Here is a 24,309-nt window from a genome sequence, read left to right as displayed (position 1 = left end):
TCAGTTGGCTTTGAAACAGTGAGCTTCAGATCAAATTAAGCTATTGTCTGTCCACACTAATTTTAAATCAGTTCAGCTACAGTTTGTCCCCCTGCAGTCAGAAAGATTGCATGCTCAACTAATTCAGCAGAAACAGTTATACCGATTCAGTATCAATTAATGTGGAACTGGGCCCTCATAACAGTTGTCTGCCAATGAAGCTAGATCATCTACTAAGGTGTTTATTTTTTAAGTATTATCTCTAATAGAAGACGTTTTCTGGTATGCTGGGATTACACACACATCTCCTCAGAGGCAGAACAGCTTGTTTCAGTCCTGTGCTGTCCAGTAAACAGAGCTGGGACGGGCACCTCCATACCACAAAAAAAGCCTTGATTACTGACCAGAGTCACTGTGCTGACCCACGAAAAGCTGTACCAGGTCACACCACCACAGGGGTAAAAGAAGCAGCAAGGGTGGAAATGGCTCTTGGCAATAGGCAAAAACCAGCAAGCTATAAAAATTTCTGCCAAGTAACAGATGCCAACTGCTTATGGACCTCAAAAAAAGCACCCTTACAGTCTACAAGCACTATTTACTCATCAAAACACTTCTGCAAAGACAAGGTGGTGGGTAAATGAGAATGCTTTGATACTGCCTTCACAGGATTATTTATCCTCCTTCAATCAATCATCCTTTACAGAGATGTAAAAGGAATTCAGCCCAAAGAAATGCTACATCCAATAAAAATGACAAAGGCCTTGCCTCAGGTAAATATAATAAACACCTCTCATAAAGCATTAGGTGAACACATAAAAGTTTTCAAAATCTAAACTTCAACCTTATATTTTCAAGACACTGAAGCTTACCGTTACAGAAACCAGTGGAAAAAGGAACACTAGAAAGCCAAAACTCTCCTAAAGCAGAAATGTAACCTTGACAGGCAGAAGATTCCCTTATAAGCTACTTGTTCCTAACTCTGATACATAAATAATTAGCGGTACAAAAACTCTGATGTCTTGGCAATCCACGATTTAAGAGGTATAGATGAGAAGCCAGAGGCCTAAACCAAAGCCTCCAAAATGTGTCAATTCAGGAGAGTGCTTTGGTTGCAGAGATTAAACTCAGTGACTGATTATGAAAGTCTGGGTTCTTCTGGTTGCAATGACTTAACATTTCTTTATTAAAGAGATCCACCAGTCAGTAAAGAGTGGTAAATTAAGATATTCTTTCTGTAGCTAAGACTACGGATACATGTTAGATTTTAGCATTTATATAGCAAGTATAGATTTGAATCTCAGTTTTTCATAGAAAGGAACACCACTTTTCATTTGCTACACTAATGAAGACTACTCTTGTCTGCTGAGCTTCATTTGTATGGAAATTGAAATCTGATTAAATGTACAAACCAGCATTTAATGTTATTTCGATTATTAGCTATTACTCTGAAATGCATGTATTAGAAAAGATAACTACATGGTTTGGTTTGGTACGTAAGCTTTAACAAACAATGGCAGTTTTGTGCGTACCTCAAGTACTTGGCTTATTTTGGTCACATTCCTCAAGGTTGGATCTGGTAGATCCTCTGGCATCATTTTTATTTACAGACTGAAGGAAAACAAAAGACAAAAATACTTCCTGCCTTCTCAGTGTAAAGTCACTCATTGTGCCAAACCCGATGAACCAACCTGTAAGAGAATATTCTGTTCGGATTTCAAGAAGCAATTACAGCTATCAAAACCTGATTAAGCACTAACAAAAACTCTTAACTACAAGTGCTTCGGCCAGTAACTCTTCTTATTCAGATTTTAACTTGTCCAACAGGTCTTTCTTATATTTTTATAATACTAAACCTCCATCCTTAAGTTAAGACCTGTACCTACATGTTGCAGTATCATTCCATATTTTAACACATCAAGTTTACCGTAACTGAAAACTGCTTTTTTCTCAAATTACTGTTTCTGCATAACCTGGCCTATGCTAAACTGAACACGCATGATCAGATCCTAGCATCTTCAGCAAGAAGCCTAGCCCCTTAAATCCTTCACTCTGGAGATTTTGCTCAACACCGGTGCTCAACAAATGCCTGTGAGCAAGTATCAGAAACAAAACAACGTAAGGAACACCACACCCATCATCGTCACAAAAACAAACAGAGCTCCATATCTAATATTTATGCTCAGAGGAAGCATAACACAACCAATACCTCTGTAAGTAGTAAGAGAAACTTTAGATTATTCTTAATATTCCCAATGCAACAATACCACAATGGTTTTCTTAATTTAATCCTCACCAGATACATGAAAAAACTGTCTCTAAGCTAGTCTCTCTGCACTTGAAAAGCAGTTTTTGTAACTTGGACTTCTCTCAAATCCACAGGTGTAGTTCACCGGAACAGGCATCATATCTCATGCAAAATTCCTGAAAATCTGCCAGCTTGTGAAGAGCACAGCAGTGCTGCCCGGCCTCTGCTTGTGGTGGCTGGAAGTGAAAGTTGCTGAACAGTTTTCAGTGACAGAGAAGCTGACTACGAACTGCACTTGACGATGTTCTGACACAATCTTTGAACAGGTTTTCTTGTTTTTGACTTGTCTCTGAGGTATCACCAATCCCACGCAAAGGCTCTGCTCTCGGGCAAGAGGCCGTAACTACATGGTATTTCCCCTCAGCTCCAGAACTCAGAGAAGTTTTCACCATCCATTCATCTCCCAGCAGGTTTCTTTATATCACTTGGTGAATCTTACTTCAATTACATGCTTTTAAATTTATCCTTACCCCACCCACTGCTGCATTCAGTGTAGCAGAGAGTACATACAGTACTTTGTAACAAAGCCACAATATGAGAAAAACAGACTGTGATAACACCACCTTATTTTCAGAGAAAAAACAATTTGTGAAGCTCACAAATCACCAACAGGCAACTATCCATTCCACAAATGAAGTTTACTCCTTAGTTTCCTCAATAAAATTGGTTCTGCTTACCGTTCTTCAAATTAAAAGCCTGCAGCATCATTGGAATTAAAAACCTACAGAACAATCAAAAAACTACAGAACAGAGCACTCCATTTTCACGTTCAGTTCCTCAGAAGATACAATGCTCACCTGTTCACCTATGCTACTGAAAACGTGCCCAAGCACGATCCTTAGGTCACGTAGCTTTGGCTCTTCATGGCCCGAGTATGTGCAGGAGGGTATGAAAACACAACAGCACATAGCACAGAGCTCAAGGGAAAAAAAAAGAAAAAAGATAAAAGAAAAAAAAAAGGGGGGGCCTGTGCTATTCTCAAGTTTAATTCCAGCTCCTGAAAATTAGAGATTCTGAAGTTATAATCTTATTTACCAGGAACACATCAGTTCCAAAAATAAATACATAATACATGTTAGAGGCACCGGCATTTTCTGCATGACCTCAGCATGCAGTTTCATGAAGTAATTAAAATTGTGACAGCACTCCAGCTGAAAACTGTAAATCCTTAATGAATAACTAATGAACATGCTGTATTACTCAGTGTTCTGTCATAGTAAGTTACACTAGATGACCCTAACATCCATCAAAAGATTTTGCAGCACTGTAAGGAACAGTAGCAGACTCCTCCACCTCAACCCCTCATATCTGTTTTCCAGGCACCCAGCCCCCTGAGCCAGGAGGACAGGGATGGGGAGCAGAATGAAACCCCCATAATCCAAGAGAAAATGCTCAGTGAACTGCTACACCACTTCGAGAGACAAACAAATCTACAGGCCAGATGGGATCCACCCAATGGTGCTGAAGGAGCTGGCAGAGCGCTCACTAAGCCACTTTCAATCATTTATCACCAGCCCTGGCTAACTGGGGAGGTCCCAATTGACTGGAAGTTAGCAAGCATGACACCCATCTACAAGAAGAACTGGAAGGAAGATCCAGGGAACTACAGGCCTGTCCATCTGACCTCAGTGCTGGAGAAGGTTATGAAGCAGATCATCTGGAGTGCCATCATGCAGCACGTACGGGACAACCAGGTGATCAGGCCCAGCCACCAGGTGTTTATGAAAGGCAGGTCCCACTTGACAAACCTGATCTCCTTCTATGACAAGGTGACCCGCTTAGCGGATGAGGGAATGGCTGTGGATGTTGGTTACCTAGACTTTAGTAAAGTCTTTCCCATAGCATTCTCATGGAGAAACTGGCTGCTCATGGCTGGGACAGGTGTACTCTCCACCGGCTAAAAAGCCGGCTGGACGACCAAGCCCAGAGTGGTGGTGAATGGAGTTACCCAGCTGCGCCGGTCACATGTGGTGTTCCCCAGGGCTCGGTACTGGGGCCAGTCCTGTTTGGTATCAATGATCTGGACGAGGGGATCGAGTGCACCCTCAGTAAGTTTGCAGATGACACCAAGCTGGGCAGGGGTGTTGATCTGCTGGAGGGCAGGAAGGCTCTGCAGAGGGATCTGGACAGGCTGGACGGATGGGCTGAGGCCATGCATGAGGTCCAACAAGGCTCAGTGCCGGGCCCTGCACTTGGGTCACAACAACCCCACACAACGCTACAGGCTTGGGGAAGAGCAGCTGGAAAACCGCCTGGCAGGAAAGGACCCGGTGGGGGTGCTGGTCAACAGCCAGCAGCATGCCCAGGTAGCCAACAGCATCCTGGCTTGTGTCAGAAATAGTGTGGGCAGCAGGACAAGGGAAGTGACCATGCCCCTGTACCTGGGCACTAGTGAGCCCACACCTTGAACACACCTTACAGCATGTTCAGTTTTGGGCCCCTCACTGCAAGAAAGACACTGAGGTGCTGGAACGTATCCAGAGAAGGGCACCAAAGCTGGCGAAGGGTCTGGAGATCAAGCCTTATGAGGAGCAGCTGAATGAGCGGTTGAGTCACCACCATCCCTGCAGGTATTGAGATGTGGCGCTTAGGGACATGGTTTAGTGGTGGGTTAATGGTTGGACTCTATGATCTTAAAGGTCTTTTCCAACCTAAACAATTCTATGACTCAATATCAGTGTTATACCTACACCCTGCACATGCTTGGAACTGACCCAGTTTCTCCTTGCTCACAAGTGTCATTCAATGCAATTCATTGTCTGCTCTTTGTCTGGAGGGCAGACTCAATGCCAATAAGGATTAAAAAAAATCAAAACAAATAATAAAAAAAAGCTAAGCAGCACAACAGACTCGGCATTCAGCCAAAGCAACAACATCACAGCTTCTTGAATGGGAACCCTGGCTACGATTTCCTAAGACTTAGAAAATACAGACATTGTGCTTTATGAATGTGGACACTTATTCCTAGGACTGAGACAGAAAAAATGTATTTCCCAATTCCCACGTACTGCTAAAACCACACAGAAAATACAACTTTCTACTTGAATTAAGCCAAAAATATACCATGAATTAAGCAATGCAGCATTCCAAACTGAAAACCAGTTTATTTTCATAGCAGTGAGGATACCAGCTAAGCAAGAGGCTTGCATTCCACACTCTCACAACCCCCGAGAAACTGTTATATTATGACAGTAAGTAAACAGGCAGAAGGGAAAAGCAAAATACAGCACTGGCACAAAGAGCACTCAGTACAAACAAAACCAAAGTCATGGGTACTTGAGAACACTTTAATACGGCTCAAAATTAAAGCCCACAGTTCCTCTACATCAACAATCCTGTTCAGGACTTCAGATGGTTTGCACAGCCTTAGGTGGGACTTAAGCATTTTAGTACAAGCGACTTAAACCTATGCAGCACCAAATTTTTGTCCCTTTCCTTAAATAAAGCCCAACCAGTAAGTGGACTGTGAAAGTGCCAATCACACCTCACAATTAAATTCACTAAACAATTTCCAGCATGCTTAAGGAAAACAACCAAAAAAAGTACAGAGTGCAATGCAAGTTTTGGAAAGCCTACAGCCAATGTAAGGGAATGAAGCAATAACAGCCCTGCCCCTTCAAAAGGCAGGAAACCCCCATGTGGTCTGCATCGCTTAGCAGTTGTCAGCCCACCAACACGTGTCACACTGTCACCACGGTGGGGTGGCTTCCCAGGTGGGAGCAGAGGGAAGCAGTGACCTGGGGTAATTAGACCTTTGCACAAGACCCTGCAGGACTCCCAGCTTCCTCATCCCAGAGGATGTATTGTGGGCAGATAGAGGGGACATGAGAAAACATAGCCTTAATAAATCCATGGTGTGACGCAAGTGTACTACAGCAGAGGAAGTATAGGGACATAGGAGACAAGCGCACTGGAGTCCAGGTTTCATTAAACCCCACTACTTATGAAACACGCTCATGGGTGCTAAGAAAACAGCACTATTCCTCACACAGAATTTAAATAGTCTCACACACACAACATTAATTCTCCCAACAAATGCAACAAGAAGAGAAAAAGTCCATTAAGAATGACATCAGTAGTGAAATACTCAGCAAGTAATCAATCCTGTCCAGAAAAGAGCACCATCAGAAACAGTATTTTCCCCCCTATAATCCATATAGTCAGGCTGGGACTGGCAGATTATCCCACATACACCACAAATACCTAAACTACCTGGTAACTCAGCTTAGCTATTTCCAGATTCCATATTCAATCCCCCCCCTCAAACCTTCACCTTCTTCTAAACACAGCTTTTATGACAAGATCCTCATACTCCACTCTAAACCATCATATTCATGACACATACTCTGCTTATTCATTTGCAGTTCTTCACAAAGCTGGGGTCATTCTGAACAAGAAAAAAGCATCTGGTTCTCAGCTGTTGTCTTCACAAGTTTTCAGCATCACCTGCACCTCTTTCCTCCCAGGAAGCATCTACACTGGTCCTTCACCTACAGAATCTCAAGTACATTTCAGAGTCACCTCTGGGATGTTCATAACTACACAGTGGTGCCTGCAACCCTTGAAGGACCAGTCTGGTAATCAGAAGTATTTGAATACCAGGAACTTTTTTTTTTTTTTTTTTTTTTTAATTTCTGACAGTCTCTGCACAAGATGCTTGCTGAAAAGCCTCTAAAAACAGTCTAGAGAAACTGCTGCTAAAAGTGAACTAGAAAGTGCTTCTTTATCTTAACCTAATACCTGGTAGCTACCTACTCAAAATTACACCAAAAAATCTAAGCACATAAGATGGTTTGTCTCCTCTTCCAACCAACTGTATTGTCAGGATTAGGGTAGTACACATCCTATCAAGTAATTTTGGACCAATATTTATTCCTATGCAAACCAGCTTTCATTTAAGAAGCATCACTAAGGAAAGAAGCTGTATTCCCTTTGACCAAATAAACTGTCAGTGTAAAAAAAAAAAAAAAAAAAAAAAAAAAGCGCTAAAACCCAACAAATACTCTACAAAGATCAGAGTTTTCCAGAGGGAAGAAAAATTTAAATCCAAAGTTTTACATTAACTATATTAGTATTTCATTTAGATCAGGTTTCAACAAGAAGAGCATTCAGATGAAACACGATAACAGCAATTCAAGAACTGTCAGAGCAATCAAGGCTAATTTGTAGCCACCATTAAACTGAAAGTAGGAATTGCCAGATTTCAGCACTGTTAGTTAGTAAGCCCATTTTACTTTTGACAAGACAACACATGTTCCTACTTTGCAGGAAAACAAAAAAGTTAGTATCTCATCTTTCGGGTTTGTTTCCTGCCCCCAGTCCAGGACTGAATAGTATTTAATCATATCCTCAAACTTTCACTACAACAGCAATGCAAACAAATCAATAAAAACATGTAATTTAAGGCCAAGTATGTATTTACAATACCTCACTGAATTAAAACACGAGGAACTGCAATAGTCTTTAATGCCAAACAGGTGACAAAATCCTACCTATGAAATCAGATATTTTTAACCACCCCATTCTACAAAAATAAATGTCATTTCTTAATTTCAAAACCAAATGAACATGAAACAGCTCTCTACAGGGCCCTAAGGAAGGTCATGGTCTTGAATAAAAAATGTGGTCTTAAATAAGAATCTAACAATTCAGGGAGACAGGAAACATGCACATGAGCACTATTCAAATGCAGGTCGCACTAAAAAAAGCTTTTGCTCCCATTTCATTTTTTTCTTCACATCTTGTACAAAACTTCATGAGCAATCACCTAGAACACTTAAAAGCAAAAATCTGATATACAGAAATATTCTGACCTCACATACGGAAAACCCATTTTATCCTTTGCACAGTAGCTGGTGCAGTGGCTATCATGTACTAGAGCAAATGGCTCGTGCTTTGAATAGCATTCCCCTGCTCAGCTGAAGCCGAACACGGCAGGAATGCAGCCAGTGTCAGTCACTGATGTGTTTGTCCACATTGTACGAGATACTGTGCTTTCTAGTTCCATAGTAAAACAAATACCTAAACAGAAATTTCATATCAAACCCGTAAGTTTAACAGTTCTATCAGAAGTCAGGAAATAAAAAGTCCAACACGTTTACAAAAAGCCAGCTAACCCTTTAAGAGTAATTTTGTCATTCCCCACACCTTGTAACAGCTCATGTACTGCCAGCGCTCTTCAGCTCTTCAACCAGCTTCTATCATGCACATGTGTCAGAAGTGTGTGAAGCTTGATCTTTGCCATTTTTTAGCTGTTGCATCAATAGAAAAATTATATTCAGCTTCATTACTGCTCAAAAAACCACAGATGATCACTCCTATACTATAGTGCCTTTGAACCATTTCTTTCCAATCCACTTACTACCAGTACGGAAGGGGGAGGGGGGGGTGTGGGGCAATGCTTCACATTAAGCCCTTGCACTTGGATCTCACTCCTGCAAGATCCACAATTCTTCATACAGGTTCTTCCAAGATCTCATTAACAGAGTACATCTATGTTACTGTATTTTAATCAGTAAAGAGGAATTTAAGCATAACAATTTCACAAATCCAGGCAGAAACACAAATACAGTTTTGATCACCCCTAGATTAAAAGAAGTTGCAACATGTTTTCAAAGTTAAGTGTACATAAGGCAAAATCCTACTTGGGCACAAACTCAAATCAAGCAGGTATTAGAAACAGGGTTATTTGCTTTCTTTTAAATTGTATAAAAGACGACACATTACTTTTAAGTCAGAAGAAACCTTTTTATTTAAATTGCTAAAGAAATATTAGCACAGACAAAACATTCAGATACTGAAGGAAAACACTAACTCAGTTTTACATAAAATTCTTCTCAGACACCTACCCTTTTATCACCCCATCTATCTTCCCACAGAGATCTGAGGGCACAGCTGGGCTGAGAGAGCCACAGTCCAGGCTGGAGCTGACCTCCCTCCACACAGATCTAAGGGCTGCACTCACCCACTTCAAACCTCAGCTGCTGTGGCATTGCCCACTCTGCAATGCAGATTTGAACGTCAAATCACAAACTGATGGAGGCTTCAGCATTTCAAAGCAACATCTAAAGCTCCCTCAAGAAAACAGTTGCGGCCAGCCCAGTACACCCAGGATCATTCTACCAGAAACGGCACTTAATCCCGTTTTTCTGCTAGCTTTGGTTCCCAAATAATTTCACTGGGTATTCCAAGTAACTGGTCTCATAGCAGGAAAGGTATGAGGAAGCACAGCATAGGAGGTATGTGAAAGAGAAGACAACACAGGAAAAAGCTACAGGAAAATATGACAAAGAAAAAAATCAGTAAGTTAAGGGAAATGTCCCAAGAGCAGCCACTAAAAGCTAATTCTGCATCTCTACCCACTGAGCTGGCTGACAATTGTCAAGCACTAATCAATAAACAGAACAGAAGCTAAATATAATGGTTAGATCAACCAATTTTAATTAACTAGGAAGTTGAATGTTATTCTGTTTAGCTATAGTTAATGAGCCAACTATCAATTGCCATTAAATTTAAAATTGTATTTCTAAATCATCTAAATGGCAGGCATCAAACACTAATAACAACTTCCTTAGGAGTTCCATATAGCAAATACCATTAAAATGCTCTTCATCAAACCCAGAATTAGCAGGCTGACCATTTAATACAACAACAAAATTAAACAGTTCACAGGAAACTATGAGATACCCAAGTATTTCAGTTTGGGGAATGCAGATTGAAGGTTAATCCCGAACTCACATTTTTAAGCAACTCGGTAGCTAGAGTTCTGCTACAGCTCAAGGACAACTTCACCAAACGATGTGTGATTTCTCCTCAACTGAATAGGTACTCTACAAAACCATCATGGGAAGTACAGTGCAAAGGTGTGAGCTTGCCGTGCAAGGATCTTGAATGGTTATGGAAACCCTTCCAGAGACTGGAAAGCCAGGAAGGAACAGCACTGCCAGGCACCCACCGCTGAGAAACTGGCGGGTCCTGGCATCCAAACGGTCTTGGGAAACTGCCAAACTGTTATTTGAAACTGTGGCATACAACAGACACATGCACAGCACTGTATTTAGACATTAATAGTAAGTTGCAACTGCAGAACAAGCAACAGACTGGCAACTAGACTGACCAAAAGAATCTGGTGTTTGGAGTCTCTATCACAGGAAATCATTAAAAATGTGCCAGACTAATATCCTTCAAGAATTGCCCGGGTTTATGAGATTTTGTTTTGGGACAAGATGACGAATGATGCAATCTCTTAGTATCCCTTCTAGCCCTAAGTTTCTATCAGTCTACACAGAACAAAAGATTAGCAAACCTCTTCCCATCACAGGTTAGTCCTTGAGATCACAGAGGCAAGGACCAGCAGAGCCTCTCATCAGCTGTGATCTGTTCCTTTTCCATCTCAAGGACTTCCTTGCTCAAGTTATCAGTGCAAGAACCCCTCACACACTTACTTCATTTTTAAATACAAGACAAACTCAAGCACCCACGTTAAACCCTGAAGGGCAGGAGCAGGAATGCTGCTGAGCTGTTTCCAGGTTCTGCTCTGGCCAAGCTTCAGGTACTAGAAATTCAAATTGGGGTGTGCAGGCTCTGCACAGTGCAATGCATGCAAGCTCAACAAGAAGTGCTGCTAATCACAAAATAAATTATATGCATCCCATCAGATTAAACAAGACCTTATAAAAGTTAGAAGAATTCACCACATAAAACCCCAGAGAACCAGGTACTACTCAAAGATGGACCAGAGAGATCCATCTTGCACTACAATTCAACATCAAAACCAGCCCTAACAAAGCTAATTCCAGGAGACAGGGTAATTCATTGGAGTATTGGCTGGTTGTCTGACATTCACTAGGGGATTTTACATCTTTCACACTTAGCATCTAAAATTCTTCTCTCTTCAAGCTAGCTGTGCCTTTCCCCTTAATTACTGAGAACGAAGCTGCACTTCAACAGCTGCCTTCTCGTGCTACAGCAAGAGGCTGCAGGCTGCTCTCCGTCACTTCTGCTGTTCTGGCTTAATCTTCCTTTACTCTCAAACCTACCAAAGGGACGTAGAAGTCGCGTGTTTGCAAACCCTCATGTTCCCCTTCTCCATTATTACTTCTCAGAACCAGAGCAATGCATGCAAACAGCCCTCTGCCTACTGAATTTCTTCTCCTTTACTTTGTAGCCACGACTAGTAGCAAAGAGAAAAAAAAAAAAGCCTTATAATTAACACCAGGAATTACCAGTCTTAAAGTATCAGACCTGCTAATAAGGTCTGATACCTTCTGCCTTTTCTCTCTGCTACACTGATAGCAGCCGCATGAAAGCCTTTTCAAACCCATCAACCTCGCTTCGCAGCTTGTAACAGCAAACAGCAGAGCACAGGAACACCAGGAAACGAGCACACTAATACTTAACAGTAGGAAGTAAAAAAACCCCAACCCTAAAACCAGTGGATTAAGAAGAGGATGAGGGGGGAACATAAAACTGGAAGAAAGCCCAGCCCTGCTTTCAGCAAAACTGAGGAGGTGTGATAAAAACCCTTCTGCCCCTCACATCTAGAAGCCCTCACTTGGGAATTCAGCTAAACAAAGACAGGGACTGCAGCTAGCAACGACATGGAACTGGGTAAGTGTTACTCAGCACAGCTCTTGCTAAGGTAGAGACAGTGAACAAAAAGCAAAATACAGGCTTCTATTTGCCTGCCAGCAAACTCCCTTCAGAGCAGAGGAAGGCAAACCAGACACATTCAGTCACAGCACACAAGTGGATCACCTTGAAATTATGTTGATTGTGGGTCTGTTTAGACTTCTACTTCCAGGAGTTCTGCCTTGCATTTAAGACCTACAATTTTTTACTAAGTGACAAGAAAGAGCTGGCAATTTAAACACACTTGTCAACTGTATTGTGTCAAGATACCAACACCCCACCAGTAAGAGTATAATTGCCAGCTGCGTGCAAGCAAACACCAAAGTGTATGAAAAGTTCAATCTTAAAGCTGAAGTTGTGGGTATTTTTTATTAGACCACTTGGGCTGGCAAGTCTTTCTAAGTATTGCCAATTAGATAAATTGTGCAAAATTTTCAAAAACAGAACTTTGGAAATAAAATTACTTCCTCTAGCTAGCTTTGAAGTGGAGGAAAAAAGCTGCAAGAACAAGAACTCAATTGGCTTTTAGCTGCCTGGCAAATGCTCTAATAAGAAAGCCCGATGACCTACATTCACAAGGCTCTGTACTAAACCATTATTACAAAATCCAATATAAAGCCTGACCAAGTTAAAGTGTTTTCCATCAGCAAGCAGCAGTATCATGTTAGAGAAATATGAAAACATGTTATTGTCTTTAGCAATGATCTCAATTAATCCTCTAAACAATATTTTGAAACATGTCATCCTCGTTACTCCAGACTGTTTAAGTTCCCAATGTTAAAGACGCTGAAACCTTTGATTTTTGATTGTGCAATGGGATGTTGACAGAAACAGCAATTTCTTACATATTCTCAAACGGTGCTGCAAAACTGAATTAGTAATAATTTACATCTCCAATGTTTTTTCAGCAACCAAAAAAATACATTAGTGTTCAGAAACTCAGTCTAAATTCAAGCTAGGACCACTACAGTTTACTGTGACTCAGTTAACACATCACTGAAGTATTTCTTCACATAAAGACAACAGCTCTCAGCCAGCTAGTCAGATAACCCAAAGCAGATGTTTCAAGTTGTCCCAGAAAAGATAATATTAAGCCAAACCCTACTGTAGTAAATATCCCCAAGAGCAAGTATCTGAACACCAGATATAATCAATTCAGTAAGTGTTTATAGGAATAAATATATTAAGTTAGTCCTTCACTGTATACCCATATAGTTGGAAAAGTCCAATACATTCAGCTTCAATTCACATCAGCAGCTTCCAAACACATGAGTAACAACTCAAAGAGAAATGCCCTACTTAAAAAAAAAAAAAAAAAACAAAAAACACAACAAACCTCTTTCAACAATTATAACAACAATTATAAAGCAGGCAACTAGTCAAAACAAGCAGTTGATGGCCAAAACTGTTAGAACAGGAAAGCAGATAATGGGACAACAAAATCTGAGCAGAGATTCTCAGAGACACAAAATTACCATTAAAAGTCCACAGATTCAGAAAAATTTAACTGCCCACCATACCTTCAGGAACCCAAGCCTCCACGGCTAGGGAGGATGTCATGGTATGTTGGAAGTACCCGATGCTGTTAGTGACGCAGTAGTGTAAAACAGACTCATGTAACCAAGATGGAAAAAATCAGGAAAAAACAAATTTTAATTAATTTCTCCCCTAATTTACTAAAACCTATCTCACGTTAAATGCGGAAAAAAATAAGTCCACATAAAATCACTGGCTTTCAGATTGCCTGAAAAGATACTACAGTTGAGGAGGCTTAAAAGAAGGTTTTATTTATCTGAAGAGCACAGCAAGAACATGGATACAAAGCTAGCGTCAAATTAACATGGAAGCACAAAGAGGTGCCTGACTCGCTGGGACTGAATTGTGAAGGGACTACACATTCATCTCAGAGTACATAAAACCTCCCATCACTCTGCAGCACTCAGTTGATAGTTCCAAGTACAGATTTAAGCTAAGCAAGCTGCAGGCATCCCTTCTAAACCAATGAGACAGTTGCTACAATACACAGGTTTAAAGAAGGAAAAAGAAAAACACCACTAGGAAAATAAATTCTAAGTCCAAATACACTTCCCTTTCTGAGGAAATCCATGCACCTCCCCAAAAAAGACAAGGAATACTTCTTCACCATTGATTAAAACGACAAATTTCATTCTGTACATCCTCTGCACTTGCATGAACCAGATTTTCCCTGCTGTTATTAGGTTAGCCATCTTCTGTTTCAGGATCAATCCACATACTATTTAATCTACTAAATGGGTGATCTATTTGGGACAGTAGATTCAAGACATCAAAGTAAGCTAAAAAGCAAACAACATCGGCAAAAAGATGTGAGGCCACCCTGAAGCAATGGGCTCTCTTCTGAGGAGGAAGGAGAGGCATCACCATGGACAGCTCAACCACCACACTCACTGGAGCCTCCAAGTAAACAGGATGGATGAATGTATTCCAAGTGGAATTTGGAAATTCCTCGTGCAGCAAGTAATTCTAGCTGCAACAATACATCCAGTTGGATAACTTCACATTAGGTTCAGGAATACATATGGTTCAAGCAAAATTTCGAGGAACGCATACATAGCTGCCATAGAGGAATCCTAATGCTACTGGTTTCAAAGCCAGTGGTGTATAACCTGAGCAGATGAGAGTTAAGGTTTGCTCACAAGAAGGATGCTTCTGCCAGCATGGCTACAGCACCACAAATCTCTAAAGCAGGTACATTAGAGCACCAGTGGAGGAAAAAAACCAAAACAGACTACGTTTGCCTTAAAGAAGCAAACCTTGGTGAAAAACTTGTCTTAATCAAGCATCGGCTGCTGACAGATTTAGTATCAGACTGGAGCAACAAATGTTCTGACACAATATGAAAAATGCCACTTTCTAATTTCTAGGAGGCTACAGTGCTCAACATCAGCAGAGTTCAGGGTCAAATCAACCCATCTGTAAAAGTACACACAGCTACGAATCTCTGCTAAACCTTTTCAACCGTTAATTCAGCTGTCTGTAGCACTTAGTGCCAGCTATAAAGAAGGTTACTTGAAATCAGTTTTACATAGTATCTTCTCCCACAGAAAAGCCTCTAGCCCTAAGCAACTCCATGGCTGGGTGTTGGGTTTTTTTTCCGGCTACTTAAGAGCATATCATAAGCTGTATGTATTTACTGCACCGCCAGAAACAAGCTAAAACAAAGCAAGGCACACACAAGAGCAGTTTCAACATCCAAGTTAGTTATTTCAGTAAGACCGCCTACACTGACCCAATTGTCTTTCAGCTGTACTGGGAACTTACTTAAACGCAGTGCACTAATACTGTTACGCTTTATTAGTCTGGCTCGTAAGAGTTATTTCGAAGAGAAAGAACCAGGGGATTTCAAAGCACACCATTGTTCTTACTCTCCTATTTACGAAGGAGAGAGCATCACCCAGGAGCAGTCGCACGGTGCGATGGGAGGATGGCTCCCAAACCTGCAAAGCCACTCCAGGCAGCCTCACGCTTTGGCTATTCATGCTTTTTGGCAAGAGCAGCCCAAGATACGGGAGGGCTCTGCCAAGCTCCAAGCAAGTTCAACACCCAAAAAGAATCCCCAACCGAGTGACATACCTAGCAAAGCTGTAGCTTTCAACCAGCAACCACCAAACATTTCTCCAAAGTTAACATTTTAAAGCACTGTGCCTAGCAGCTACCACGCAAACTCCATCACTAAACTGCTTCCCTAAAAGAAGAAAAAACAGAACTGGGAAGATGACATACAAACCAAGATGCAACAGGGTTTTTTCCTCTTTCCAGCATGATCAAATGGCACTTTAAAAATGAGGGGGTTTGCCTTGTTTTGCTGTCATCCAAGGCCCACAACATAAAAGCAGGTTAAGTAAGAAGCACCTGAAAACTTAGTCATGGCGCCGCATTTCTACTGCTAATTACCTGTAGGGTTATGCAGCTTTCTGCTCAAGCTTTCAAACTTTCGAACGAGGGTTTTTCACCCTAACGCACAGCCCTCTCAGGACGCTGCCAGCCAGCACAGGGGGCCGATGTTTCACCCCAGGATTCACCCAGGTCCCGCATCTTTAAAAGTGCAGAGGAGCAGCCGACAGGCCCCAGCTGAGCCCCGGAGCAACCCCCAGGCCCGGGCCCGGCTCTGGGCCCCGACGACCCCGGAGCCGGACCCCTCCGGGCGCACCGTCCCCGGCGGGAGCGGAGCGGCACCGGCAGCCCCCGCCGCTCACCAGAGGCTGACCCGCAGGCTAACCCGGAGATTAACCCGGCCGGCCCCGGGCCCGCCGCTCGCCCCCCGCCTCGGGAAGCCCCCCGCGCCCGCACGGCCCCGGGCCCGGGACCCGCCCGCAGGCTGAAGAGAACCGGCATCCCCGGCCCCGCCGCCCCTACCTGGCCGCAGCGGCTCGGTGATGCTCAGCACCAAGAGGAAAAGGAGGAGGAAGGTGCCGCTGTCCGCCTTGGGCACCATTTATCCTCCGTTCATCCTCCCCCGGCGCAGCGCCACAAACCCGCGGGGAGGGACGCGAGGTGCGGCGGGAGGAGCGGCGGGAGGAGGGGCCGCCGCCGCCGCCGGGCCCGCGGGGGGCCCCCGTCCGCACCGAACTCTTCCCCTCCCCCGTCCGCCGCCGCCCCCGGGCGGGAGGCAGCGGCCCTGGCTGCGGCGGCGGCTGCGGCGGCGGGAGCAGCGCGGGGGTCGGGCGGCGCCACGCTGCGGGCCGCTCGCCTGGCTCCGGCGACGCACAAGATGGCGGCCGCACCTCCCCGCCGCCTTCCCCCCGCGCTGCCACGCCCCCTCCCCCCCGCGCGCCGCTCGGCCAATCGGCGAGGCCGGGGCGGGGCCGAGCGCCCGGGTCCGCACACGCCCCGCCCAGCGCGGGCCGGCCGCTGCCGAGCGGCGCGGGGCAGCGGGGGCGGCGGCGCGCGGGTCCCCGGCCACACCCCCGTCCCTCCGTGACCCCCGGGTCTCCTTGCCCACTCTGTTCCGTCCCCCCGGGGCGGCTACCGCCAGCCACCTCCGTTCCCCCCAGAAATGCCTCCACCGGTGCCCTCTATCCCGCCCGGACAGCTCCCACCCGCCCGCCAGGTCCCCGGCATGGCCATCGCCAGCCACCACCGTCCCCCCGGGACGGCGGCTACCAGTCGCCTCTGCCCTCACCAGGATGGCAACCCCAGTCTCTCCGTCCCCCTGGAGTGGCCTTGCCCTCTTCCGTCCATTTCCCAGGGTAGCCTCCACCAGTCCCCTCTGTGCCCCTGGGATGGCCATGCCATGTTCCCTTCATCCCTTGCCCTGTCCCCTCCAGCCCCACAGGGTGGCCCTCACCAGTCCCCTCCATCTCCACCACCAGCCAGCCTGCCCTGTCCCTCCATAACAGCCTCAAGGACCCTCCTCTGTCCCCCAGGACGACCCTTCCAGCTCCTCTCTATCCCCAACGATGCCTCTCCCTGCCTCCATGGGGACTTCCCAGCCCTGTCACCTGGCTGTCCCCACAGCACAGGCACCAAGCGCTGGAGTTTCCCAACCTTGGCCATCGTTTGCCTGCTTCGTTACCCTGCTCCCGCTGCCCACTGCGGGGTGACAGCCTGTTTTCACACGTCTGCAGGGGTGACGCCAACAAGCAGCAGCCGGTGTGGCACATCCCTGCAGCCAGGGCCCTGGTGCCAGCTGGAGCTTCCACACCTCCTGCAGACACCGTGCTCCCCCTTCCCAGGCCCAGCCGGAGAGGAAAGGCGTAACGAACGCTAGCTGGGTGGCTCCGATCCGTGTTAATGGCCCTGCACATGACAGGTGCCTTCAGGAATCTGACCCTGGGTGTTGGTGCACTTCATGCCGGGCTGGGTGGTGCCTGGTGTGGCCAGGGAGCCCAGCCTGGGCAGGAGGCACCAGCCCCAGTGCCACAGCAATCCTGGTGCTGGGGGTCAGCCCAGGTGATGTTTGGGATCAAAAGGCAGTTTTACCTTTAACACCCACCTCCCAAATTGAGCTGGAAGCTGCTCTGATGCCGGGAAGCAAAGCAGCAGTGTTTGGGCAGTGCCGGACAGGGCTGGATACAGCGGCTGACCCGCCGGGGCTGCTGGCATTGGCAGGGTGCTTTACTCTGCGGGGAATTCCAGGCTTTGCAGTAAAACCTTATTCAGAGTCAAAGCCAAAACCTGGGAAGCCACCTGGGAAGTTTTTATATGTTTTTAGTATTTACAACAACATCTTTTCTACTTCTATGTCACCAGCTGAAGTTTTCAAAAAAACACATTCAAATTCCAGTAAGGACCATTTTGATCCAAACCTACACACACTCCCTGTTTCCTGATTAATACCAAGTACTTGCTATATCCAGCAGTAAACCTCCCTCAGGGGTATTCCTGATGGATGTACAGATACCTCTGCTCTCCCATTTCTTCTGCTTCCCCTCAGCCACTGCCCAGGTGCAGGCTGCTAACCCGTGGGCAGGGGCATGCGGTTTTTCTGGGTTTTCTTGGGCACTCACCCCCTCTGGTCCTGCAGGAGCTGTTGCCATGCTCAGCAGCATTAGGAAGATGCTTTTTCCAAACCTAAATGTGAAGTTTTTTAATGTGACAGTGGAAATTGGTGCCTGCCAAGAGCTGGGAACTGTTGCTCCCTGGAGCGAGGTAGCAGCAAGCGCGAGCTGTGGCTCCAACCCCTAGAGCTGTGAGCCCTGCAGGGCCTCAGGTCTGCGTGGCCGGGGACATCTGCTTGGGGACCCACTGGAGTGCGTCACAAGCAGCGAGAAGCTGACTGAAGATTTAGGCCAAAACCCATTTTGCCAGCTCTCATGTGCTGCCAAATACCGTCACAATCCGAGTGTCCTTGGGGACCTGAAGTGTGACAACATCCTCCAGCACGGAACACGAGCAACAAAGTCCCCAGCTTTGTTCCTCCCAAGGGATGCTGTGGGGGGAGGCTGTTCTCAGCCTGGCTTCCTGCAGCTCAGTGGCATGCATGTCCCCAGACTGATCCAGGACATTCCTTATCCAACCCAAGCCCATGACACCCAGGCCTGGGCATTAACAATGTAGATGTAGACAATGACAATGTAGAAATGAATGTCCTACGATGCCTCCACCATGAGAGCAGGGCACTGGCTGCTTGTCCCTGGCTTTCGTCCCAAGGAAAGGCAGCCCTTGCTTCCCCAAGTCGCAACTGGCAGCACCCCACCAGCTCCGAACAGAGGCAGGTCTGGAGCACACACATGAACGGGGCGAGCGCCACAAACCACGCAGTACCCTTGAGCAAAGGGGCAACCAGCAGCCCAGCTATGTGGCAGGGCAATGGCGAAGGGTAAGAGGCTCCCATTTCCCAGTGCTGAGCAGTACGGGATTGCCCACGCACGCCCTGGCCGAGCTGCAGGCAGTGCAAGGCAGAGCTGCCCGGCACGCTGCACTGGCCTCGAGCCCGCAGGCAGGGGCACCAGGGGCTGCGCCAGGGGAAGCTCATGTCCCGGGCAGGAGGGGCAAGGATGGAGCATGTTAGTGAAAACACGCCGAACCCCAGAGTGTGTGGGCCCTGGCACGTCCCAGGCACTCCCAGTTTCTTACTGGGAAAGCACATTTCTCTAACCAGTGAGTACAGATCACCTGTGCCCAAAACGCAGCGCAGAAAAGCTGCCATGCCTGGGAATGGCAGAGGGAAGGGGCTCACAGGGAGGGTGCTGAACATGGCTCTCACCTCGGCCAGACCCCTGGGCTGGGTTTTGCAGCCGGCTGCTGCGGGGCCAGCAGCAGTGAGCCAAGATTGAGGCAACAAACACAAATATGAGGAAGTAGGAATTGCTCCATCTCCCACTCCCCTGAGTGAGTGGCCCCATTTCCTTCATTTTTACAGAGAAAAAGCCTGGTTCTTCAAAACAACAAAGCATCTCTGACCACAGCTTCCCTTCTGAGCTAAATAATCAGAGAAGCAGAAAGCAGTGCAGATCCCCAGCCCTTTCTGGAACCCACTTTCAGGTGGGTGCAAAGCTGCAGCCCTCTGAAAAATGGGAGAAAAAAAATAATCACAAGTCCTCAAGAACCAAGATGGGTTTTCACACTGTAAGGCACATTTTCTGCTATTGCTACAGCAGCAAAAATATCTGGCAACAAAGAATTTACTGATTCCCTAATTACAAATAGCAGGGGCTGAACTGCAGCAGGAAGCAGAGACCAGACATTACAGCAGGCGTTACAAGAACAGCCAATCTGAAAAGCACTACATCCCCTTCAAGAGATCCAGTTTTATAGCATTTCACTGAAAATAAATTACATTCCCAGCAAACACGTGAAGGCCCTTCAGTCTGGCAGAATCAAGACTGTGATTTTAGTAGGGCTGTGTAGGTTAATTCACTTGAGGGCGAACATAAAAGCCAACACCATCCCACAGGGTATTTAATGCAATCTGCTTTTAAGCATGCATTGCACAACATGGAACTAATCATTCTCAGATATCAAGATTCCCCTCTTACTATTCCAGCTACCTCTTGGTACGAGCACGACCAGTTTGAAATGCCATGGAAGACACATGCCCCATCCCGCTCCCGACACACATGTACACTATCCATGGTCCCTTGAACACTGCCCAGCCTTTACATGCATCCCATGCCCAGAAGAGAAAGCTCCTGCACCTGGCAAGTGGGTAGGAACCATCTAAAACTGACAACAGAGGAGATCAGGCACAGAGCTTGAGCCATGCACACTGATCGCAGCCTGCTTCTGCCCATCTAGCCCATATCCCAACTTCTCCCCATGTTGCCACGGTTGTTCTTCTCTAATCTGTCCCTTTCTCTAACCTTCACCTCCTCCCAAAAAAACCCTCCTCCAACTACTTTTTCCCACTGGGCCCAGCCTTGCTATGTCTGCAGCTCAATTTGGTGTTTCTCACTGGGTCACCTCCACCCAGCCAGGTTCCACACCCCAGGTGGCCCCCGTGTGCCTCCTCAGTCATGGGTGAAGCTCAGTCATTGCCCCGGGTCCTCTCTGTAGTGGTCCAGCAGCCACCTGCTGCATCCAGCCATCTCTGGGCACATCTTCTCCTTTCTCCTGGTCCTTTCAGTGACCCAGACTGCGAGCCACAGCCTGGCCACCTGCCTGCACACCCTAACAGAGAGGTCCTACGTTTTATGGAGATAAGCAGATCGTGTGATCATTATGAAATAAATAGGTTTTTTTAATTACCTAAGAACTTTATTGCTATTTAGTCAGTTTGGTCCTTAAAGAACATCTCTGAAAGCATGGAAACTTTTTAGTAAATGGATTCCCTTTACATTCGTTCATGAGTACCTGAGAATAATTTTTTGCTCATAAAAACCAAAGTAACTTAGCCTTTGATTATTTCAGAACTAAAAAAAAAGCAAACCCTACTAATTTCTCACAGTCACAATTCCTAGCAATGTTCATCAACTGATTTGTCACAAGGTGCACTATAAAAACAGAGTCCCTTGGAAGGGTTTTTCAGAATCAGGCACATGAGTTTTGGAAGTAGCAGTGGAAACTGCACAAAAGGAAGCTCTCCACCAAGATAAAGAGCATCAAACACCTCAGACCTTACAGAAGGCTGCAGGCACTGCTCAAAGTGCTGTGGAAGAGCATGAATGTTCCCTCGGTAAAACATCACCTGATGATAGCCAGTGTCAAGACAGCCAAGTGTTACACAGGCTGTCTTGTACTCAGGCATGGTGCAAGAAATTTAGCCGGAAGCAGGCGTAGCCAGCTGTGTACGAGGCGCTTGGTGCTTCTGCAGGCTGGATCACACCACACAAGTGCTCATCTCATACTCAGAGGTCAGCTCACAGTGGAGCAACCACAGCTCCGAGTGCAGGCTACATATGACCGAAACTGCTCTTCATTTTATTGGCTAATTATAAAGATTAGCCAAACATTTCAAAGGAAGGAAGGGAGGAAAAACCCAAACAAAAGCCCCTGTGTGGCTGTCAGAAGTACCACTTCTGTTCTTCAGAACGACACTGTCATCCACGCTGGTGGATGAAGCCAGATCGTCCCTAGCCCCTGTGTTGTGATCATCAACACCATCAAGTCTTTGGAGTCACACACAAAGCAGCTGTAAAAACAAATTTGCAAAAGCTGAGATCAACGCAAAGCAAAAAGCCCCAGAGGCTGATTACAGTGAAACAATCAACATGCAAAACAGTAATCCTCAGCACCCTTCTCAGGAAGGTGTTGGTGTGCCTATTTCTCAAGAACACCAGAAGCTGGAAGTCAAAACATAACTCCCCCACTGAGTAAACGTTTAAGAAAAAGCCAGCTCCAAAGCCTACAAAAGCAGTCAATCATCAGAACTACAAAATGGAGGGGCTGGGTAAGCAACAAGGAGATGAACTTAGAGAAGCCACCTCCTTCCCCTAACAAGCCCACAAGAAAAAAAAACACAACAGTTCTTGAACACAGCCCCAGTGAACACAAAAAAAGCAGCATCCCACCCCTTTTGAGGAAAGCTGGCTGACGAGGAGCAAGGCCACCGGACAGCAGAAGCAAGCCCACAAGGGGCCTGAAAGATCATCCGAGTCATACAAAAAGACAACAGACAATAAATATGAAAAGACTTGGGTACATTTTAGGAAATAAAAACATTTAAGCTACTTCCATCCTAGCAAAAGTAAATATGAAGATCATTTTACTATGAAGATGGAGTTCAACTGATGTCTCTCAGCAGCTTGATGTTAAGTTTTGCCCTGGGTGATACCCAGCAACTTTATAAAAGGACCGAAGGGTCCCACGCACCATGGTGACTGCCCAGGGTGCAGGTGTGGCTGCCTGTGACATCACACAGCAGCTCGTGCAGGGCGCCCACCCACCCGCCACACCAGCACCCCAGGCAGCCACCATGGTGCGCGGGTACACCACCTGCCACCTGCCACCGCGTGTGAGGCACACCAGCACCAACTCACGCAGCTCCCCCCAGCTCTCCCACCATGGATGACGCTCTGGTGCTTGGAGAGAAAGGCTACGTCCTGAGCAACACGCTAGGAGAAGGCTCTTTCGGCAAAGTGAAATCTGCCTACTGCAACCCCTTGAAATGCAATGTGGCCATCAAGATAATCGACAAGAGGAAAAGTCCTCAGGACTTCCTGAAAAGATTTCTCCCCAGGGAAATTGAGGCTTTGAGATGTTTGCACCACCCCTCAATCATCAAAACCTATGAGATTTTTGAGACATCAGCTGGAAAAGTGTACATTGTGATGGAGCTGGGGGAAAAGGGAGACCTCCTAGACTACATTAAGAACACAGGAGCTATGGAAGAGGACATCACTTGCATCAAGTTTCAGCAGCTGGTTTCTGCCATCAAGTATTGCCACGACTTAGACTTTGCTCATAGGGACCTGAAATGTGAGAACATCCTTCTTGATAAAGACCTCAACATCAAGCTGTCAGATTTCGGCTTTTCCAAATTCTTGTCTCGGGACAAACACGGAAGAACTATTCTCAGCAAAACCTTCTGTGGGTCTGCTGCGTACGCAGCCCCTGAAGTGCTACAGGGCATTCCCTGTGACCCCAGGATTTCCGACATATGGAGCCTGGGTGTCATCCTGTATACAATGGTCTATGCTTTAATGCCATTTGATGATTCCAATGTCAGGAAAATGATCTGTATTCAGAAAGAACACAGGATTTCCTTCCCCAACTCAAAATATCTGACTGCGGAGTGCAAGGACCTCATTTACCACTTACTCCAGCCCAATGTGTCTCAGAGGTTGTGCATAGATGAAGTTTTGAAACACTCATGGTTGCAGACTCCAAAATCCACAACCCCTTCCCCTCTGCTAGCTGCAGAAGAGGGTGAGCGTTCCCAAAACCTGTGTGAAGGAAAGCCGGAGCACGAGCAGCAAGGCAGATCCCACTCTCCAGAAAGGGAAGGAGAGGAGAATGAAACTGGATCTTCTTAAGGATGGCTGGTTTTCACAATAATACAAATTTGGTCTAACTTGTAAACTGCTGGATCTCAACTTCAGCTTCTCTGGACCCTTCTAGCAATAGTCTTTATCTTTGGCTTTACAAAGCATAGCAAAAGACAACACAGTACATCTGCTAAGGTGAATGAACAGCTTAACACTATTATTCCCAAAAGACCTGTCTCTGATATGTTTTGGGGGCATGAGAACTTACTGTCAAAACACATTGGAAAGTTTCTTTCAGTGCTGCTGACACTTAACAGCTCTTACACTCATGTTTCTCAGGTTCCTACCACACCGGCTGCAGAATTCACACGTGCATCAATCACATTTTGGATTCAGTAAGAGGGCAGGTTATTAGGGAGTGTGAACTGATGCCTGAAACTGTATGCATACCATTTTCATAACATACCAACTCTCTTGACAGGCCCGCTGTACGTTCAAGAACATCAGTTTAAACTTAAACTACATTAAGTTAGAAGCCCTCTAAAATTC

At 45.8% G+C, this 24,309-nt stretch overlaps 2 protein-coding genes across 3 annotated transcripts in view; one reads left to right on the top strand and one right to left on the bottom strand.

Moving 5' to 3' along the window:
- DGCR2 (DiGeorge syndrome critical region gene 2) overlaps window positions 1-16,652 on the bottom strand; it is a 51,066-nt gene extending 34,414 nt beyond the window's left edge. For both annotated transcript variants that reach the window (XR_013925900.1, XM_080374550.1), the window contains exon 1: window positions 16,310-16,652. Coding sequence is in view for 1 of the 2 variants with exons in the window: in XM_080374550.1 (XP_080230676.1) it covers window positions 16,310-16,388 (79 nt within the window). In the remaining variant the exon portion in view is untranslated. The remainder of the gene's footprint in view (window positions 1-16,309) is intronic.
- Window positions 16,653-16,804: 152 nt separating this feature from the next.
- TSSK2 (testis specific serine kinase 2) lies at window positions 16,805-24,248 on the top strand. Its single transcript, XM_080374851.1, has one exon. The coding sequence runs from the start codon at window positions 22,837-22,839 to the stop codon at window positions 23,806-23,808; it is 972 nt and encodes a 323-aa protein (XP_080230977.1). The 5' UTR covers window positions 16,805-22,836; the 3' UTR covers window positions 23,809-24,248.
- The last annotated feature ends 61 nt before the right edge of the window (window positions 24,249-24,309 follow it).

Source organism: Falco punctatus (assembly GCF_963210335.1).
Source record: "Falco punctatus genome assembly, chromosome: 1".
Lineage (NCBI taxonomy): Eukaryota > Metazoa > Chordata > Aves > Falconiformes > Falconidae > Falco > Falco punctatus.
The sequence above is the reverse complement of the archived record's forward strand: the minus strand, read 5'-3'. Positions and strand labels throughout refer to the sequence as shown.